At 42.0% G+C, this 21,138-nt stretch overlaps 1 protein-coding gene across 6 annotated transcripts; it reads left to right on the plus strand.

Moving 5' to 3' along the window:
- The first annotated feature begins 1,554 nt into the window (after positions 1-1,554).
- On the plus strand, positions 1,555-20,846 carry LOC143757268 (sodium- and chloride-dependent GABA transporter 2-like). Of its 6 annotated transcripts, XM_077248269.1 has the most exons (14): positions 1,555-1,721; positions 1,861-2,001; positions 3,502-3,642; positions 3,763-3,850; positions 3,972-4,104; positions 4,366-4,500; positions 4,758-4,861; positions 5,158-5,282; positions 5,370-5,482; positions 5,675-5,812; positions 5,994-6,096; positions 19,271-19,371; positions 19,559-19,729; positions 20,567-20,846. In XM_077248269.1, exons 1-14 carry the CDS (start codon positions 1,589-1,591, stop codon positions 20,687-20,689), a joined length of 1,749 nt encoding a protein of 582 aa, XP_077104384.1. In that variant the 5' UTR covers positions 1,555-1,588; the 3' UTR covers positions 20,690-20,846. The 6 variants fall into 6 exon arrangements, 4 of the variants coding, with proteins under 4 accessions (XP_077104384.1, XP_077104381.1, XP_077104382.1 ...); XR_013210465.1 differs by lacking the exons at positions 1,555-1,721; positions 20,567-20,846 and adding an exon at positions 18,884-19,005 and having other exon boundaries at positions 1,871-2,001; positions 19,559-19,690; XM_077248266.1 differs by lacking the exon at positions 1,555-1,721 and having other exon boundaries at positions 1,871-2,001.
- Positions 20,847-21,138: the final 292 nt, after the last annotated feature.

Below are 21,138 nucleotides of genomic sequence, written 5' to 3' on the forward strand. Positions count from 1 at the left end.
GAGTTTATTAAATAAAGTGTGCTGCAATTGGATCCTGCTTCCTCCTTGCTTCCACCTCATCATAACAATAAGGGAGGATCATCATTTTGTGGATGTGTGCATCTGTTGCAAATGTTTAAAGATTCCTGTGTGCATTTTGTGGATCTGTTGCATGCATGTGTGGACGGTTATGATATTGTTTTGAAATTAAATGAAATCTGAAAATTGAAGCTGACATTGCGAAGCCAGAAGCAGAATGCCCCCAAATGCTGACTTCACATTGTGACTAACCTTAAACCTTGTTTTATAGGCTACTGCAATTCCTAAAATGTTATCAGTCAATAAATGTTCTTGCTCAAGCCAGTTTTTACTTGCCTTTGGCACTTGGTGAGTGTTCATTTTGGACCCTGAAGATGTTTATTGTCTTTTAGATTTGGCTAATGACATCATAATTAAAAAGCTGCCCTAACTAAAATGTATTTTATTAATCTTTAGTAATCATAGTTTCAGTCAAAATACCATAGCTACAGTTAATGTCGATCCTGCCACAGGTGACAAAGGCATTAATCTAGGCCAGAAATCCTTTTTCAAGGCCAGCGCTCTTGGAGTTATGACAGAATTAAGTCAATTAAAGGGATGCATGCACAACAATTAAAAAAAAATGCAAACATTCACTAATGCTCAAGAAGGCAACACTATGTAATAAGAGCCAGGATAGTGATGTGTAAATTGTCATTCTTTTTTTTTAAAGCTTTTATTTTCTCATTTAGGACTCCCCTTCAAAAGCCTCAGTCATAAGAATATTCAACGCATTCTCATCCTTTGGCGTCATATGTGACGCCATATGACAAAACGGCGAAATACTATGCACATGGCACCCTTTATAGTCAATATAACACGCACTGTGATGGGTAGGTTTAGGTGTGGGGTAGGGTCTGCGTCTCATATTCACGCTAAAGGATGCCAGTCAACTTTATGACGCCTTGGGTTTGCGTGTTATATTCACGCTAAAGGGTGCCATGTGCGTAGTATTTTGCCGTTTTGTCATATGGCGTCACATATGCCGCCAAAGGATGAGAACGGGCTCGAATATTAGGATTTTTAAGATTAATAATTTTTTTACATGCTAGTGGAAAACTAAATTTTTCATACTAAAAATCTGAGTTGCCTTTTTATAATATATTGTGATGCATTTTATAATAATATTGTCATTTTTTGTCAAGTTTATTCTTGTGAACTGAGGAGGTGGTGGGGACTTATCAAGTGGTTTTGCAACATTTCACACTAGACTGGAGGATAAAGGTTTTGCCTACTATAACAATTTTCTTCAAAACTTCAAAACTAAAGAATTTGCAATACAAATTGTGCCTGAGGCATATCATATATCACGATGAGGCATATCATATATCATATATCGGCATCTGCTTTAGTCTTTCGCCCCATTTTTTATTTTTTACTTTGGTTGTCATTTCATCTGGCGAGGATCAGTCAATGAATAGCTTGATACATTTTAATAAATGAATAGCTAAGTAGAGAACAAACTCACTGTTAAATTACAGCAGTCTGGACAGCAGGATCAGAGTAACCTCGTTTAAAAAGGTGTGACGGTATGACCAGAATCAAAGGACAAATAGAGGAGCGAGGACACTGGGGCAGCAAAGCAGAGTTTCTTCTGGCTGTGGCAGGGATTGTGATTGGTCTGGGTAACGTCTGGAGGTTTCCTTACCTCTGCTACAAGAATGAGAAGAATGAGAGGTATGATGCAGCTAAAAAACACAAATTTTGTTTGCTGTTTTGAAATTTCATTATTTTAGCAGTTACAAATATGAATGATCTACTTTACCTTTCTGGCATTTTAATAATGTTTTATTGTACTGGTGTGTTCAGGGGCGTTCCTGATACCCTACCTGGTCTTTGTGATTACCTGTGGAGTGCCACTGTTCCTGCTAGAGACGGCTATGGGACAGTACACACAGGAAGGGGGCATTACATGTTGGCATCGCCTCTGTCCACTGGCTGAAGGTGAGTCAAAATATTTAAACAATTTTTTAATTTATTTTATCTGCATTCTTTGTGCATGTGGGATTTACACAGGTAACCACTGCTTACATTTTCTGAAGGCAGTGTACCAATCGAGTCAACATTATTATTATTAATATTATTATTATTAGTAGTAGTAGTAGTAGTAGTAGTAGTAGTATTATTATTATTATTATTTGCCTGTGGCAGCCCCTGGAACCATTTTATAAAAGGAGGTGAAATTTTGCACACTGATTGTATTTCTTTAAAGTGCATTTTTATATTTGTGTATTTAAAAATCATGGTTTCTGGTTAGAACCTAAAGCAAATAAACACTCCTCATAGAAAAACATTAAAGTATTTTTTCCTCATACCACTGTTGATGTGTAGAATACATGGCTTGGTTAACTGACTGCAGAAATTGTTGTGAGTTTTATTTATGTATTTATTTTAGGTTTATTTGTGCATAATAGAAAAGATTAAATATATTTTTGAAATACAAATTAGTAAACATTAAGGTCTTTTGAAGTCTTTTGTCTTTAATTATAGTAAGTAACAATGTTTTACCTTTACCGTCTACTTATATAATAATTATAAATAGTTTAGCTTTTGTTTATGTTGAAATTAAGTTGGTAAAAGCCATGACTAAGTAAATAAATTAATTATATTGACCTACATTAAGCGACATTTTGGCTTGTGTCTAAAGAAAATTTATTGATTGAGTAAGGTACGCTGAAAAAAAAAGGGAAAACACTGACTGTCCGATTTTGTCACTTTATGCTTTGTTTGATGTGTTTAATTACAGTTCCAAGTACTTTTAGTATGCTTATCGTTGTTTCCTGATTCCTTAGTTTCATTTTACTGTGATTTCCTTTGTTTGTTACTATGGTTATTGATTAAGTAGTTAAAAGATTTCTAGAAAAAAAAATGGAGTCAAAATTTGAATGTGTGAGCTCGTAATCACAACTTCAGAAGTAGGAAGTAGGAAATCTATGATTTCGGCTTACCTTTTCGAGTTTAATTTGTTTAATAAATATGATCAATGTTAGTACATAAAGGCAGCATTAGTCCTTCAGTTTGTTCTGTTCCTTGTCTGGTATTGTTTGTGCCTTGCACGCTGTTTCGTTGAGTTTGCTAGTATCGGTTTTCCTGAGTTTACTTTGTTTAATAAATATGATGCACTTTGATCAAGCCTTTGCATCTCATCTTCTTCATTGGACTTAAAACATGACAGATTTATTCAATTATATTATTTGTGTTCTACAAAAATATTGTTTTTCTCTTCTAAACTTGATTTCTTTGCTTTCAATTAATGTCAATCTCTAAATGTAAAATCTATTACATATATACATATACATATTTATATATAAAATCACTTTGAGACTACTTAATTTGGTTACTTAAAATAGTTTAATTCGATGGGTCAGTAACTTCATTGAAATGTCCCTATGAAATGTGTTGACTGTGCCCCTGGTGATCAGTGTTTCTGTTTGCTTTTGTCAGGTATTGGCTATGCAGGACAGCTGATAATGCTGTACAACTGCATGTATTACATCATCATTCTGGCCTGGGCATTTTTCTACCTCATCGTTTCTTTCAGCTCCCAACTGCCGTGGGACAGCTGTGACAACACCTGGAACACAGGTGATAGTTTGAAACAACACTCACCTAAAGTAGTAACATCTTCTGTATATCATATCTAAATATGCTGGACCAGGGGTTTGCAAACCTTTTTTTAATTTTTTTTCTCCTTCTTCGTCTTAGATGATTGTGTAAATCTCGCTGCAAAGAATCTGACCCTTAACTGGACAACGCTGATTAATTCAACCTCAGCAGTTACTGAGTTCTGGAAGTAAATAAATAAACATAAATGACATTATGATAAAATTTGATAATAATAAAATCAAATCTTGCAAAAACATTCCACATTAGCAAATTATAAAGCATGATAGTTGCTTTCTCAAATTTTATAGACACAGAGTGCTGGCTCTCTCTGGAGGTATTGAGGAGGTCGGTAAAATCAACTGGGAGATTCTTCTGTGTCTCGTTGCAATGTGGATCGTATGTTATTTCTGTGTCTGGAAAGGAGTCAAATCTACAGGCAAGGTGTGCAAAACTGCCATTGAAGAGAATTTTGTCTTAACACGTTAAACATTTCACAAAATGTCAAAATTTATTTCTTCTTGGTCCTTAATTCTTAAGTTTGTCAATTTTCTTCTGCATTTACAGTTTTTTTTATGAGATTATGTTTGCATTCATTATTATGGCATGTCAGTACAGTATTTTGCCTGTTTATTGAAATTACTAAAATGATTATAACTATTATTTTGCATTTTTAACCTTTCTTGTATTGTGCCTCTACTGTAGGTGGTGTATTGCACAGCCACATTTCCGTATGTGATGCTACTGGTTTTGCTGGTTCGTGGGTTGACTCTTCCTGGAGCTCTGCAGGGGGTTGTGTTTTACCTGTACCCTGAACCGGCCCGTCTCGCTGACCCACAGGTAACCCCACCATGTGCCCTCTCCTGGAATCAGGCTTAATAACCCTTACGCATTGACTAGATCAGTTGAAATTACTGTATAAAGAAATGTTTTTTAAATATTATATTTAATTATATTCACAACCAGTAAGAAGTATGTTATTTTCTTGTTATAAGTAGCTAAACAAAATTGAAATTTTGCAGACATCAAATTAGCATTAATATTAAAAATGTTTAGCCCTTTCTCAAGTCCTTACTCCTGATGTGTTGTGCATTTAGGTTTGGATGGAAGCAGGAGCTCAGATCTTTTTCTCATATTCTTTGGGTACAGCCTCACTTACTGTATTAGGCAGCTACAATAAATATAACAACAACTGCTACAGGTTAGTTTGGTTCGATAATATGATATATTCTCAGTATCTTTCTTTTTCTTGAACTATACTGCATGTATACTGCTACCTTGTTTAAGAACTACTTCAAAGGTATTCTATTGTATCTATTCTATTGTAAAGGTATTCTATTGTATCTTGAAGGCTATGGTGTGTCTAAGTTGCATTAACTTATCAGTGATGTACCTCAGGGTTCGGTGTTTGGCCCCCTCCTCTTCTCTCTTCTACAAAACATATTTAGGCACATTGATTTTCACACCAAGGACTTATATGATCTATGTTTTCCCTAGGGACAGCTTATGGCTTTGCCTTCTGAACAGTGGGACCAGTGTTGTAGCTGGCTTTGCTGTCTTCTCAGTTCTGGGCTTCATGGCTCAAAAGCAGGGTGTCCCCATTGAGGAGGTGGCAGAATCAGGTACTGCAACATTCTTTGAAATTTTGTAAAGCTTTAGAACACTAAACACTCAAGAAAACATTCTCTCTCTGTCTTTCTTTCTTTCAGGTCCAGGATTAGCATTCATAGCTTATCCACAGGCAGTAGCTATGATGCCTTTCCCTCAGTTGTGGTCTGTTTGTTTCTTCATCATGATTATTTTGCTGGGACTAGATACACAGGTGAGCTGAAATTCAAACCTGCACACAGAGGTGTAAAACCTTAATCATGAGCCATGTTTGATGACTATACTGATAAGTTAAAGCCTTCCTAATTTGGGAAGCTATTAAATAGATGTAATATACACAACATCACTCGTTGCACTTGAAAGTTTTTCACAATTCTAATGCACTTTTGTTTTGCATCCCCCAAAGTTTGTTGCGATGGAAGTTTTCATGACATCAGTAATGGACCTGTACCCCATGGTACTGCGCAAAGCTGGACGTCGAGAATTATTTCTTCTGCTTTTCTGTTTTTTTTGCTTCTTCTGCCAACTTGTCATGGTTACAGAGGTTTGTGTTTGTATAACTTGCTACATACTTTCAAACCTTTAACAATGTATGCTGTATACTGTTACAAGCTACTACTTTTGAAAATAGCAGGCAGTATACAGTCAATATTGTGCAGTATGCATTCCAATTCTTTGTGTTGACTTGTAACTGAGTTGTTATTTTTTTTCATTGTGACCTACAGGGGGGGATGTATGTATTCCAGTTGTTCGACTACTATGCCTGCAGTGGAGCCTGTATTCTTTTCCTCTGTGTTTTTGAATCTTTGGCCATGGGTTGGGTTTTTGGTGAGTTCCACAAAAGCTGTTTGTTCAGTTGTTCAACTGTTCTTGTTCTGTCATGAAACTCTAAATTGTGCTAGCTGATAGGTCCTTTACATGCCATCTGCAAGCTGTCTCACCATTACCAGAGGCCACAAGCTGATTGGCCTCTTCTGATTCTGCAGCCAATGAAATTGCTTGCTCAACATTTAAATAGTCTGGTTCAGTATTTGCTGTAAGTTGGTCCTACAGTGCATTATCAGAGTTCATCTGAAATCCTCCCCCTTACACCAGCTCAACATGCCTAGACCTACTATGGGATTTATGTATGTCTATTCATGATGCAGCTTACAACGTCATCGTGTGCCCCGCTGTGCTATGAAACGTCTCAGGGCAAGTAAGAAAGCATCGGCATCCAAGCTATTGAGGAGATGGAGGTGTATGGAGGAGGTAGTCAGGGATTTAAAGATCACACCCCATCGTTTTTCTGATTAGCGGCCTACTTTGATAGTGAAGGGCCCAAAACAGACGACACTTGTCAAGAAGAATAGTGGTTGATGATGTCGTAGACGAGCCAAGGGTAGATCAGCCATAATGGGTACTGTTGTCTTAGTCCTCCACCTCTGGCATTGCAGGCACCCCCTCTGGTGTTGCTTCACTGCTTGCCTGCCTCTCAGGACCCAGTAGTAACGACGGAGCTCAGCAAAAACTCTGTCTGGACCTGGATGAAATAAAAATTCATCCAACTCTTGGATGAGGAACTTGGTAACAGAATGATGGGAGTCTAAAACTACTGGATTAGTCTCGGTTGGACTCAGGCTTTCCAATCTCCGGAGCTGTCCTCCAACTCGAATTAAACTTAATGCCTGATCAAACTCCGGTACCAGTGGGTTCAGGCAACTAGAAGGGGCCAATGGTTTGCCTGCCTTCAAGACTTTGAACTCTAGAGGGAAGGACTCAGCCTGAGAACGACTTTACAAAAACGCTTCAGCGCTCCGATAATCAGGACTCTGAGTTCCTGCATCTAAGTTGGCCGCCCCATAAAGGCCCTAGTATTTTGCCTTAACCATTGCTTTCCAGGAGTCGAATGGAGCTGCATCGCACATTTGCTGACTCTGGTCATCTACAGTTAGTCCACAGAATACAGTCTTTCTGGTTTTTGAGGAATCATCTCGATTATTCTTAGGGGATATAGGTGGGCACTGATCTAGTGATCCACGGAGGAAATGAGGTCCCCAATTCCACCGACTGGGATTTGCCAGCTGTCTCAGTGTCTTCCCCCGGGTGATGCGGCTGCCGGGTTAATTGCTGAGTCCACATATCTCCATGAATGGCGGTCAGTCAATTCCCGAGATTTTGGCCACTCTAGTATAGACAAATACTTTATACCGGCAGGACTCAGACTGTATCCAGGTCAAGATGGTAATAGAGTCAGTCCAGAGTGTCGTCGTCTCAATATGAATGGTCAGCTCTTGCCATAGAAGCTTAGTGAGCTGTGCACCCGCCAAGGCTGCACAAAGTTCCACAAAGACCAATTGTCGCTTTGGAGCTACCATTGACCTGGCCATCACGAAGGAGGTGTGGACTTCACCGTGTTGCTCGATAACCAGGTACGCTTCTGCTCTGTATGTCACCTCGGCTGCATCACAGAAAATGTGCAAGCTGAACTGGAACGCCTCCTCCTTAAAATGTTAAGGGTTGTAACAACGGGAAACACTACCTTAGCAAGGTTAGGTAACTCGTATTCCCATGCTCTGTGGGAAGGTTTGGGTCATCCCAACTTCTCGGTTTAGCCCAGAGCTTTTGGACTAAAACTTTAGCCCTGGTGGTGATAGGGTTGATGAACCCTAAAGGGTTATATTGAAATGCCAGGACTTTGTAGATGTGTCTCTCTGTTGTTGGGCAGTACCTGTAACCCATCAGACCAAGAGCTGGCTCCTGTGGGTCAGAATGATTTTTATATACTCTGTGATTTCGCATTCGTCGGTAAGTGCTCGACCACTGAAGGGACGTTGCTGGCCCACTACCGTGTTTCGAGCCCCCCCAGAGGCAAGAAAGGATCTCATCTTGTTGACTAACTGCCTGGCTTGTTCCACAGTAGGAAGACTCTGTAGGCAATTGTCCACATAGAACGTCTCAGGTTACGACTGTAACCATAGTTCCCTGAGAAAGGGAACAAGACGATGCGTCAACGACGCTTTGGGAACGCTCCCAGCGTGAATGCGTCTGAAGCATCTATGTCAACTAGTCCAATGGAAGGAATGAATGTCACGGGCGGGTGACGTCATGACCAGGAAGTGATAAAAGAGCATCCGGTGCAAACCGGCATTAGCTTCAAAAATTGCCGAAGCAAGCCGATCACAGGGATGCAGGAAGTATGGCAGGGTGACGCATCGTCTCGTTCCCTTTCTCAGGGAACTATGGTTACAGTCGTAACCTGAGACGTTCCCTTTCGAGGGAACTCGCGATGCGTCAACGACGCTTTGGGAACGAGAATACCCAAAACGCCAGACTTTCAAATGCCTGAGTGTCAGCCTGTTGTCACACTGCACCAAGCACCTGGGATCCTGGGGCAGCATCCAGGTCCAAGCTGTAAAACCTCATGAATGTGAGCGGTGAGGACCAGCCCGCCGCATCACAAACGTCTTGGAGAGAACTCCAGATAATACGCTTAGAAGCCATACTCCTAGTGGAATGAGCCCTGACCACCAAATGGTTGGCCAGAAGACTCACAAGCAAGAAGAATAGTCTCGACTATCTATATGCTCAATAGGTTGGATTTTCTCGACAGAGAAGTCCGATGAACATAAGTGTCCAGTGCTCGCACTGGCACAAGAGGTTCAGCTTTTCCTGGTCCGAAAAATGGGGGAGGACAGAAACCTGCAGCACAATAGGCCTCGGAATAATGGTAGGCACCTTTGGAACATATCCATGTTTCGGGTAAGATTGCCTTGGCCATCCCGGTGCACTCAAGGCAGGTGGGGACCGAAAGGGCCTGAAGGTCTGACTCTTATAGGGACGAAATAGCTAGCAGAAAATAGTCTTAAAAGAAAGGAACTTCTCTGAGACCAAATCTAAGGGCTCGAAGGGAGCCCCAGATAGGCCTTCTAGAACTATTGCAAGGTCCCAAGCCAGCACCTTAGTGCAAGTTGCATGCCTCAGCCTCAAAGTGCCACGAAGGAAACGAGTGATCAGGGGGTCTCGACCCAAAAATGTACTACCCACCAGGGCGTGGAAAGCCGCAATGGCCGCCACACATATTATACCTTAAGCGTGGAAGGACATAGACCTGATACAAAGCGTTCTTGCAGAAACTCGAATACTGTGTTTACTGAACAGTTAACCGGATCCCACTGACACTGGTAACACCAAGAAGTGAAAAACTCTCGAAATAGTGAATATAGTTTCCTCGTAGCGGGAGCTCTGGAGCTTAGAATGGTCTAAACAACCTCGGTTGAGAGACCACTCTCTATGAGTTGGGCCCCCTCAGAGGCCAAACCCACAGTTACCAAATCCCCTGCCGGGGGTGCAATATTGCATCCCCTGCCTGAGACAGAAGGTCTCTCCTGATCGGGACCTCCAAGGGAGGTCCGTCGAGGAGAAAAATTAGGTCCGCAAACCAAATTCAGCTCGGCCAGGGTGGTGCTACTAAATAGGCTTATTCCATCCTGGCGGATTCACTCCAGAACTCCTGGGAGCAGAGCAACGGAGGGAAATGCGTACAGACATAGCCTCGGCCACGTCTGCACCATAGCATCCAGCCCCGAGGGGACTGGTTGAGTGAGGGATAACCAGAGTGGACAGTGCGTCGTATGCTGAGACGAGAACAAATCCACTTCTGCCTGGCCGTAAAACTCCCATATTTGCTCCACCGCCTCGGGGTGGAGTCCCCTGGCCTCAGCCCCTGCCTCGACAGGGTGTCTGCTCCAATATTCTGGCCCCCCCCCCGGAATATACACTGCCCTCAGACAGCGTAATTTCTTGAGGGACCAAAATAAGAGGCCACCAACGTGTTGTCTGTGGGTCAAGAACCAGAGTTTCCTCCATATAACCAAGGCGCGGGGATACTGCCGCGTGATCTTGATCGTAAGGAGTGGGTTTCCCCTCAGGGAGAACCCTCTGGTCCTGAGCCACCTCTGTAAAGGTCTCACGTACAGCAGGTCAAAGGGTATCACATTGGACGCTGCTGCCCTGAGGCCTAACAGTCACTGTTCCAGAACAACACATGATGGCCCCTCAGGTCTGGGAGGAGATGTCTCAACGCATTGAAGACGACCATCATCTCTAGGCAATTCATGTGCCAAGAGAGATGATGATTCCTCCACAAGCCCTGAGCTGAGCGGCCTTCCAATACCGCTCCCCAGCCGGTGAGGGAAGCATCTGTCGAGATCACAACTCGATGGCAAAGAGCTCCCAACACCGGACCCTGGGTTAAGAACCAGTGTTTCCTCCATATAACCAAGGTGCGGAGACACCACCGCGTGATCTTGATCATACGAAGTGGGTTTCCCCTCGGGGAGAACCCTCTGGTCCTGAGCCACCACTGTAAAGGTCTCATGTACAGCAGGCCAAAAGTTATCCCGTTGGACGCTGCTGTCACAAGACCCAACAGTCTCTCTAACTGTTTTACAGTGCGGGACTGGCCTAGCCTCAGCTCTTTTGTGGCTGTTAGGATAGCAGCTACACGAACGGGCGACAGAGTGGCCCGCATCGTCACTGAATCCCATACCACACCAAGGAAAGTGGTTCTCTGTACTGGAGAAAGCACACTCTTCTTGGCATTGAGCCTCAACCCCAACATCTGCATAGGAGCGAGAACGACACCTCGGTGCCGAACCGCTAACTGTTCTGATTCCGCTAGAATCAGCCAGTCATCTATGCAATTCAGAATGCATATGCACTGCAGCCTGGCGGGGCCAGAGCTGCGTCTACACGCTTCGTGAATGTGCGGGGTGATAGAGCTAGACCGAAAGGAAGTGCCTGATACTGGTGTTCTTTGCCCCAAAGAAAACCTCAGGAACCTCCTGTGCTGAGGGAGGATGGAGATATGGAAGTATGCGTCTTTTAGATCTATCGTGACAAACCAGTCCTCGGATCTGATTTGAGTCACGATCTGCTTGAGTGTCAGCATTTTGGACTTGAGTTCCAGCACCAAACACTCCAACAGACGAAGATCTAGTATGTGACGCAGCTCTCCATCCTTTTTTGGAACAATGAGATAACGACTGTAAAGACCCGACGCAATGTCGGGTGAGTACACCTGCTCTATAGCTTTCTTTGCTAACAGGGCCTTTACCTCTTGCTCCATTACCAGAGCCTGCTCGGAATGCACTAACGTGAGCAACACCCCGTTGTAGCCTGGAGGACGAGAACCAAATCTGCCTCTTACTACTAACTGCAGGACCCATAGAGATATATTTGGCAGTAGCTTCCGCGCTGCCAGAAAATCTACCAAGGGAACCAGCCCCTCGAGGCTGGCCTCTGGTGTAATAAAGACAGCCAGTTCGGGGACCTGAAGCATACTGGCAGGAACCACCCGAACTGACTGTTTTCGAACCCCCCTCAGAGGGCGCATTCCGACGCAATGTCGAGTTGACGCTGCGCCAGAAGCTCGCTGGAGACCGCTGCGCCCCGAAGCACCAAGGGTGGCGGGGTTGGCAGAACGGTCCCCTGAGGGCACCGAGATGGAAAGGGCACCGTATAATGAGGTGTACACCATTCCACCCCGGTTGGGGCTGCCCTCACCGGTCTGACGCAGGTGGCGCCAGACCTTTTCTTTTGAGCCGCAGCCTTCTCAGCGTGAAGAACGGTCCTCGGATCCGGCTTCTGCTTTGAAGGCTTTGGCTGCTGTGTTGTGTATGAGAAACTAGACGGCTGGAGCTGCTCACGCCCAGCAGCCCCAGGGGGTTGGACATAGCGAGGGAGAGATTATCTTGTATCTTTCTCTATGATTCCCATCAAATTGAGCCAGAGGTGTCTCTCAGTGACCACAAGGGCCCATGCTAGACCCACTGCCATATATGCTTTTCCCACTAGATTAAAAAATAGTTTTCTTTAATGGTTTAGTGAGAGAAGCCGACGCCTTCAGGTACGATACTGAACCGGGAGACAGATAGCTCGCAAGCGTCTGTTCTACCCGGGGTATTGCCCCATAGCCATACCCTCTTAACCCCCAAATATCTGAATATACATGAATGTGGGGGCTAAAAGACAAGAGGAGTAAGGCTTTTTCCATGATCTAGACAGCTCGCTGTGCAGATCGGGAAAAATGGAAGGCCCCGTGATGGAGGTGGAAAAATAGAGGGAAGGAAACTCGTTTAATTTATTTTATTTTTAGGACGAGTGCCCCCTTATTTCTGCTGGTCATAAATATTTAATTTATCTACAGCCTTAGTAAACACTTCCACCAGCTTATTATTTTTTATATATATTTTTTATATATATTCACTTTATTTTATATATAATATATAAACTATCATATATATATATATATAGGCTATATATATTTCTCATACGCTGGGGAAAGAGATGGCAAATTCACTTCCCCCATGATTGTGTCACTTTCAATGCCCAGCACATCTACCTCCTCGGAGGTAGAGCACTGAAGCATTGATTTCTCTCTCTCCCCGGGCGGAAGAGACCGCAGCGCGGGCTTCCGAGACCGGCGAGAGAGCACTGGATCCCTCGTGGAAAGGGAGGAGATAAGATCCGCGGACCCGTCTCCAACCCCGTAAAGAGATCCTATTCGCGATCCACAGGAATGCATTCTCCGCGCTGCCTCGGCAGACGCGGGACCTGTCACCCTGAGAATTGCGAGCCCGGCCACTTTCCTCGAAAAGTGACAGGCGGGAGCGGAGCATGCGAAGCGAAAGCTTCTCACAATGTTGGCAATCAGCCCCCTCGGAGGCTGATACCGCATGCTCTACTCCCAAACACATCACACAAAGCTCGTGTGTGTCCCTACTCGTTAAATAGCGCGAGTAGGGAGAACACAGAGTTTGTGCAATAGTTTAGTTTCCATAAATATATATATCAGACAGACAACAGTAAATATAACAGACAGTTTGACACAGATCGCTTGCTGAGGCAACAGAAGCTAATGCCGGTTTGCACCGGATGCTCTTTTATCACTTCCTGGTCATGACGTCACCCGCCCGTGACATTCATTCCTTCCATTGGACTAGTTGACATAGATGCTTCAGACGCATTCACGCTGGGAGCGTTCCCAAAGCGTCGTTGACGCATCGCGAGTTCCCTCGAAAGGGAACCTCTGTTCTATGGACTGTCTCACTCCTTCGTCGCCTGCCTGCTGGTTTCTGACATGCTTCTGCAGTGCGAAGATCGCACAGCATGGGACGCAGGTTGTTCCGAAGGCAAGACATCCCACTGGTAGATATCAGGGTGATCTCCTTTCCGCATGTTTCACCAGTTGAACCTCAGCAGAGGTTTGTCCTCCGGCAGGAGTCACACTTGATGAAACATAGCACGTATGTCTCCACTGATAGCAACTGCATGCTGTCGGAATTGAATGAGGACTCTCAGTAATGAAGCACAAAGGCATGGGCTAGGAAGGAGCTGCTGGTTGAGGGACAGGCCTTCATGGACGAAGAAACAGTTGAATAAACTAGTCTATACTAGTTTGGGTAATATCATGATGAATGGTATGGATGACCATAACCTCCATCTTTCCTTGTAGTCCTAGTTGCTGGACTGCTACGGGGAGAATAATGCTGCGCTGTGCACCATCATCAAGGATCGCATAGGTTTTTATAGACGTCTCGCCTTTCCACAGCAACAAGGGGGTGACTTTTAGGAAGACACATCCTGTTGGGCTAGGTGGTAACATAGATTCGGTCACTTGATGTTGTGACTAACATGATACTCAAGCCTTGCTGTGCTATGTGATGAAGAACTCTAAGATGCACGTCCCAACATTCTCTGCATGGTTTTCTCAATGTGCACTCATTACAATTGTGGCTGGTGCGTCCGCATTTCAAGCATCTCTTACCATCTTTTGTCCACTTGATAAGTTGCTCAGGTGGGCATTCAGCGATCTCATTGCACTGAGAGAAGTAGTGCTCTTCACTGTGACAGAATAAACACAGGTGCTTTGCTCTCTTGACTAGCTGCTGGTTTGGAAGAGCCTCTGTTCAGACATGCTGTACTTCTTTAACCGCCTTGGGCTGATTACTACCATGATAAATGGAGATGGCCCGGGTCTGCAGCTTAATAATAGCTGGACGCTCTCTACGTGGAGCTGGACCCTTCTCAGTGTGGTAGCAATGGGCCATCTTTGATGAAAGCCATTGGGATTGTGTTGTGGGGCTGGAGATGTGTAATGAGAAGAGGAAGGTCCAGAAGAGATATCCCCCAAAATCTAGCTGCTCCACCAGGCCGCTGAGCCCCATGTCTATACTGCCTCCACTGACTATAGCAGGACCTCATCCATACTGCAGAGATGATAACTCATGCCTTGTCGGCTGAACCCCAGTCGAGGCAGGCTCGGCCTGCCCACTGAAGGTCAACGGTGCCACTGCATGGTCCATCTTCAGCTGCTGATATGTCTCAATAGACCCAGTAACTGGCAGAAGGTATTTATGACGGGTTCTGCGAGCTCTGGCTTGCATTTGAGCAGGATGCTTGGTATCTGGAGAATAACATGGTGTCTGTGGCTTCATGTCACCGTAGTGGCTATAGCATCCGGCTCGAAGGACCAAAAGTAAATTTGACCAAAAAATTTGTTTTCTGGGCCCTGGAGGTGTTCTGACATGCTCTGACATTTGTGCTTATTTCTGTTACTTGTGACATTTTCATGGCTAAAGTCTTATTACACTGTATTCAGCATAAACTCTGCTACAATAATATGTCAGCAGCATGTATGCAAAAGTTTGTAGTTTTGAGATAATGACGTTTATGCTTGGTTTGTGAAAAAACAAACAAAAAATTAACACGGAAAAAAGGTCATGAAACCCATACTGATTATTTATTCACAAGACTTTTGAAAATTGTATCACGTAGCCTAGAATATTTGCTCTAAAACTATGTGAAAATCATCCTGCATACTCATTCAGATAAGACAATATATTGATTTCAAATTTGTAAGACATGTTTTGTGTGAGAAAGCTTTATGCGAGGATGCGTGAATCTCTCATGAATATTGATGTGTATCACACCTGAGATTGACAAAGATTAAGTAAACATTATAATATTCACCATATTAGAATAAACACTCATACTAGCCTACTTTTATATTGTGCTGTGTCGAATTATCGAACATAAAAACATTCTTGTGTCTTACATGTATATTCATTTAGCATTTGGCTTCATGTTTTTACTCCAATCTCATTTCATAACATTTTAGTCTGGCACCAGTTTAACTAGTAGCTACAATGTAAAGTTTATGCAACAATAACATGCTTACTATTATGTGTCTTACCTTAAAAATCATTCTCATAATCAAATCGTGTTCTTTTAATTCTTCTGAGACAAATCCAAGGTAAACAGCACAGCACATTTAGCCCGTAAATGCATTTTGTTGTATATTTGGAGTGTTTATAAGTACAGAAGAGTTGAAATTAGTCTCCTCATGTGCTTCGTAGATATATGGATATTCTGTTTTGGTCATATTTTGCAACCTGTTACGATTTTTCTATTCTCTATGATGTCTTTTTGAACAATTACATCACAGTATTTGCAGCGGAACTGCCAAATAAGGACATCCACTCCCGGCCCAACATTTCGAGCAATCCGCCATTTTTATTTCTCGCTGCGATTTTGTAGTCCAAGCTCAAGGATGCAGAAGTTACGAGAGGGTAAGTCAAAATGTTCGGTTGTTGGATGTAGTAACCCACATGCTTCATTACACCGTCTCCCAGCATCAGAACCTCTTCAAAGTGCCTGGTTGAGTTTTATTTTTCATGGAAAATGTACCCACATCTGTGGGTAAAGTCATTTTTGTGTGCCCGAAGCACTTCAAGGATAACTACTTCAGCAACCTCCGCCAGTATAAAGAAGGATTTGCCTATAAACTTTGTCTGATTGAGGGGTCAATTCCTTCTATCTTTGGAGACGACAACAGAGCACTTCGGTAAGCTGTAAATAACGTTTTACGTGCAATAATAATGTGCTTTTCTTTAATTGCTTATAATATAACTTCTATTTTGTTTTGTGAGTGTTAAATAGTCGTTGTAAAACATGCAGTATTGTAGTAGTGGGCATGGATGGAGAAGTTACTGTAAATACAGTAACATACCATTGCGATACATCCAAATGCAGACATTGTTCTGCAGGTTTGTCATCTTCATTTTCATCACGCTCCGGGTCCGGCTCTGGCTTGAACACGTAAGGCTTGATGGACAAGTCTTCCGTTGTTGACATTTTGTTAATAACATCTGAATAAAAAGTTTCTGTGGCGTTAGATAATCGTATCTCTGCTATCAAACTAAGAAAAATGGCCGAACGGGGTGGAGTTGAAACGAGTGTCACCTCTGCAACCTGGAGAGTTGTATGAAGTGTCTCATTTGCATTTAAAGAGACCGCACCAAAACGAGTTGCGTTCAGATGCACATCAGAAAAGGGGTAGAAAAGGGGTCTGTGTAGCTATAATAATGAGGAATTCAGACCCAAGCATTGCAGTTCCGCTTTATATAGACCACAAATGTATGATTTATATGTAAAAAGGAACAATTTAAAAGCATGATATGTCCCCTTTAAAGTTAAGGTAGGGATTGAGGGCGAACCAAACACAGATGAATCTTCCAGGTGATTTGTTTAAACATAATTCCAAACAAAACTCAACATTCCAGAACTGTAAAGATCCCGGCTCCAGCTAGTCTACAAAACGACTTTATGGCCCTGCAAGCTTCAAAGAGATGAGCCTAAATAGAGGAAGAACTGGTCAAAGTTAGATGGTTTGGAAAAGAGTGATTGGTTTAGTGATGGCATGGCTCGGGACCCACCAAGATAACAGCAGAGATTGTTTGATCCCAAGACAAAGGATTTAAAACAGACCACCTCCTTCTTAAGGACCCCTGAACGACCCCAGGGTTGAAATCTCTTAAAACCACAGAGACTGAGACGTTACATATAAAAATACATAAAATCATCCCAAAACATTATTGACGGACGTATAATCAAACATCGCTCAACTACATAATCCTATATTGTATCTACAACCTCTGTATGTGTCTATTATGCTTATAACTGATAAGTCATGTATAACTATTAGATGTTTGAATGAAAGTGTGTCTTGATTCCCATCAATACAATCATATGTTCATAATTCAGAAGATTCACCTCCCAAATAAAGATAGTGCCTAATTAGTCAGAACTCATCAGAACTCATAAGATTTTAAACCATTGAGTTTAAAATCTTAAAGTTTTTGTTAAGTTGGTTTGAGATTTGGTTTGTGAATTTGTTCGAATTTGTTGTGAATTTTGTCATGGAGAAGCCATGACGAACCGGACAGACGAGTAACCATGTAGACCAGCAGACAAAAGAACCCAAACAAGATCAGAAGAACATCTATGGGTTAAACAGCTTCATTCAAGCCATCTATAACTACTCTCGTCACACTTTTTTTTCTGTTTCTTAGCTTTATTTTTCTTTTCTGTTGAGAGTCTCGATTCTAAGTTAAGTTTTGCTGCAAAGTTTCGTTTAAGCGATTCGACTGCAAAGCCCGCTGTCCAACACCTAAGACGTTCATCCATCGCCAACACATCACGTGATTGGCCGCCCAGAGACATCTATTCAGGCACGAGGAGACCGCCAAACAACGGACCCGGGAAAATCCCTTTACGTTAACAAAAGGAATCCCAAAGAAACGCACAGACACAAACGCAAGTATACCTCCAGACTCTTAACTGAACTGGTGCTTTAATATAACATTTATTAACCCCGTCTAAGAAACGATAGAAGGGTTAAATTAATGATTGATGGTTCGTTCAGGTCATGTCTTAGAAGTGCATACAGAAACTTGGGATTTCACTATCTCACTCTTGAACTCATTTTCTTTCCTCACTCTCTTTCTTTCTGCAGCTCGTATGAATGTGTGTGTGCGTGGGTTTGTGTTAGATATTAGTTTTATGTTTTGAAGATAATTGTCTTGTGTTATGTGCTTACAGATTTAATGTCTTAAACTGCTGATCTAAGTTACTTCGCTAATACATAATGTTCCACTATAGTTTGGATATTTATATCCGCTGCAGAGGTTATAGTTACAGCTCGGCCGTATAATTGATTCTTTTAAGATTCCCTATAAATTTACTGATAATTCCTTTTGAGCTAAATTAACCTGTCTGACCAGACACGTTACTAACTTACTACATTAATGAGCTTGGGCTTGAGAAACTGTACATGTCGTTGCTTTCATATGGATTACTTAAACAGAGAATATTTGATATGATTTATGTAATTTAAAAATAGAGACTTCAAGCTTTGTAAAGACATTACTTTCACGTGTGGGTGGCAAGTATTCGCTGAGTTACAGATAATTTTCTGTCGCATTTCAGAATGGACTTCACATTGAGAGAGACGACAGAACGCGCATGTTTTTTTCTTTATTTTACGAAAAACACAATTTTTGTTTTTATTATTAGTGTACACAAATAAAAGAAGACATTTAACAGTTTTGAATGATGTATAACACTTGCCTGTATGACACAAATTGACGGAGTTATTTGCGTCTCTTTTGCACTGATAAGAAAAAAAGCGAAACCACAGGGAGTTAATGTTGATGATCGCATTATTTTACACGCATAATGTTACATATGATATCGCTTGTTTCTGCATCTTTTGTGCATGTGTTTTGATCAGGAGATTCAGTACTCTTTAAGAAGATGGGTAATAGCGCCCCCTACCATATAACAGTGACAACACGGAAAGACGGAAAATTCCTTTCAATGATGGGAAGTGTCTCACAAATGACGGAAATTCCTGTAAATGGTGGTTCACATCCCAAAAGCTACTCTGAGAGTTGATGATTTAAATACTATTCTGAACACCAGTAACTAATAAGTGTAAAATGTTGTAATGTATGTCAAACCTTGCTTCTAACTGAGTGCAATGAAAAAAAAAAATTCCTATAAATTAAATACAAATGATTCATGATATGAGACAACAATGACAGCATCAGAAACAACAATAGACAACAATGACAGTATCTAAAAGCCAGTGATGCTCAATTCTTCCATAACACCACAGGGGCTGAGAGAATGTTTGACGTCATTGAAGACATGACAAACTCACGACCAAATTACATGTTCATGCTGTGCTGGAAATACCTGACTCCTCTTGTGTCCCTGGTAAGCGCTTCTGCATTTTATTCATCTGCTTTATATTTTGTATTTTTCAAAAACCCAACAAATCTCTCTGGTCATTTTTTTGTTTTATATTCCTGGCTAAAGCCATTTCTCACATTCATCTATTTAAATTTTTCTTTTTCTTTTTCTGTTCATTCTTTACAAATTTTCTCTATCTGTCCATTTCCAGGTGTCTTTTGTCTATTCAATGGTTAAGTACAAACCTCTTACTTTTAACCGCTGGTATGTGTACCCGGACTGGGCATATGCACTAGGATGGTTACTGGCCCTGTCCTCCATTCTGATGGTGCCTGGATGTGCGGTGATCCGACTGTTTACTGAGAAAGGAAGCCTAAAACAGGTGAGATTATACATGATCAAGAGATGAACAAGCCACTGAGATATAGGCCGTTTCTCAAAACCAAGAATGCAAAGAACGGACTCTTGCTAGTTGTTCTTGGAAGAATGAACTTACAAGGTGACGAGCACACAGAACGCTGCTGACAGTTTGAGGCGATGTGTTCTTGATGGTATTGCGCAATACCCCCGCACAGCGCCGTCTTCAGTACCCAAACATAAGAATTATTGATGATAACAGCCAGGTTTTTAGCATGACTGGCCGGTTGGCTCACTAGCTACACCCGCGTGCGCTTATGGAGATTCTTCACTACCGAAAATGTTTGAGCATATTTTCGATTCGCCGTCAATTTTCATAAAAATGGCAATATTTGAAATCTACACAGTAGATTTCTCGCATCAAATGTTCTCAGAAGTGAATTTAGTGATGAAATAGCATACGAAATTGTAAAAAAACGACTTACTGTTGTTCTGCCTTTCTGCTCCCCGCTCCTTCCTTGAATGCCGAAATGAATGCTGGGATATTTCTGCCGTCAAGTTCACACAAGTTACCAACCGATGCATCCTCGGTAAAATGGGCGTGTCAAGAACACTTCCGGGATTTTTAACCGTTCTTGCCAAAATGCAAACTTGTGTATTGAGACAGTACTTGGGCAGCGACTGATGACGTTTCACAAGTCCACAAGAACACAAGTACAGACAAGAACGCATATTGAGAAACGGCCATAATCAGAGCAGAGATATATGTTTAACTATTAACCAAAGCTAAACTGCATAAACAAACAAGAGTAAATCAACTAACAGATTAATGTTGTTTCACTGTGTCTGTGTTTCTTGACAGCGCTGGCATCACCTGTCTAGTCCTGACACAAACCTCCCTTTTATCTGTAAGCAACAAGCTGAAATGGAAGAAAACACCTTCAACACAGAGATGCAAGACTTAGTCAAGAGCAACACAAACTAAAAGATGCTCAACTCTTGCTATTATTTCAATTTGTTTTTTAGTAATCTTTGAAAATTTAATCAAAGCTTTGGTCGTCTTGACAGAGACCCTGTTTGTTTGCCATGCTCTCACAGTTTAATCTGTCATGTTAATCAGTCACATGACAGGCAGACCCAATATGAATATGACCCACTGTCACATATGACACATGTTTTAACCCCTCTATATATTATGATGATTATTTGTATATTAGAGTTTTAATTGGTTTACATGTTGTCTTAGTCATTTTAGTCAATTTCATTCCTCTTATCTGTTTCAATGTCTGTATGTCTTTTATTCATACTGGGTCTGCCTGTCATGTGACTGATCACATGACAGGAAACAGGAAATAGCCAGCATAAAGGAAGCAGCATAGCAAACAAACGGGGGCCGTTTTTCAATACCAAGTACTCAAACTTCGGACTTGCGTC

Source organism: Siphateles boraxobius, unplaced genomic scaffold, assembly GCF_051911475.1.
Source record: "Siphateles boraxobius isolate OS27281-9 unplaced genomic scaffold, OSU_SipBor_1 30, whole genome shotgun sequence".
Classification (NCBI taxonomy): domain Eukaryota; kingdom Metazoa; phylum Chordata; class Actinopteri; order Cypriniformes; family Leuciscidae; genus Siphateles; species Siphateles boraxobius.

Coding starts and splice junctions, on each gene's coding strand:
- LOC143757268 (XM_077248269.1), top strand. CDS start 1,589: ATGACCAGAATCAAAGGACAAATAGAGGAGCGAGGACACTGGGGCAGC. Junction 4,501..4,757: donor CCCGTCTCGCTGACCCACAG/GTAACCCCACCA, acceptor TTGTGCATTTAG/GTTTGGATGGAAGCAGGAGC. Junction 4,862..5,157: donor TATAACAACAACTGCTACAG/GTTAGTTTGGTT, acceptor TGTTTTCCCTAG/GGACAGCTTATGGCTTTGCC.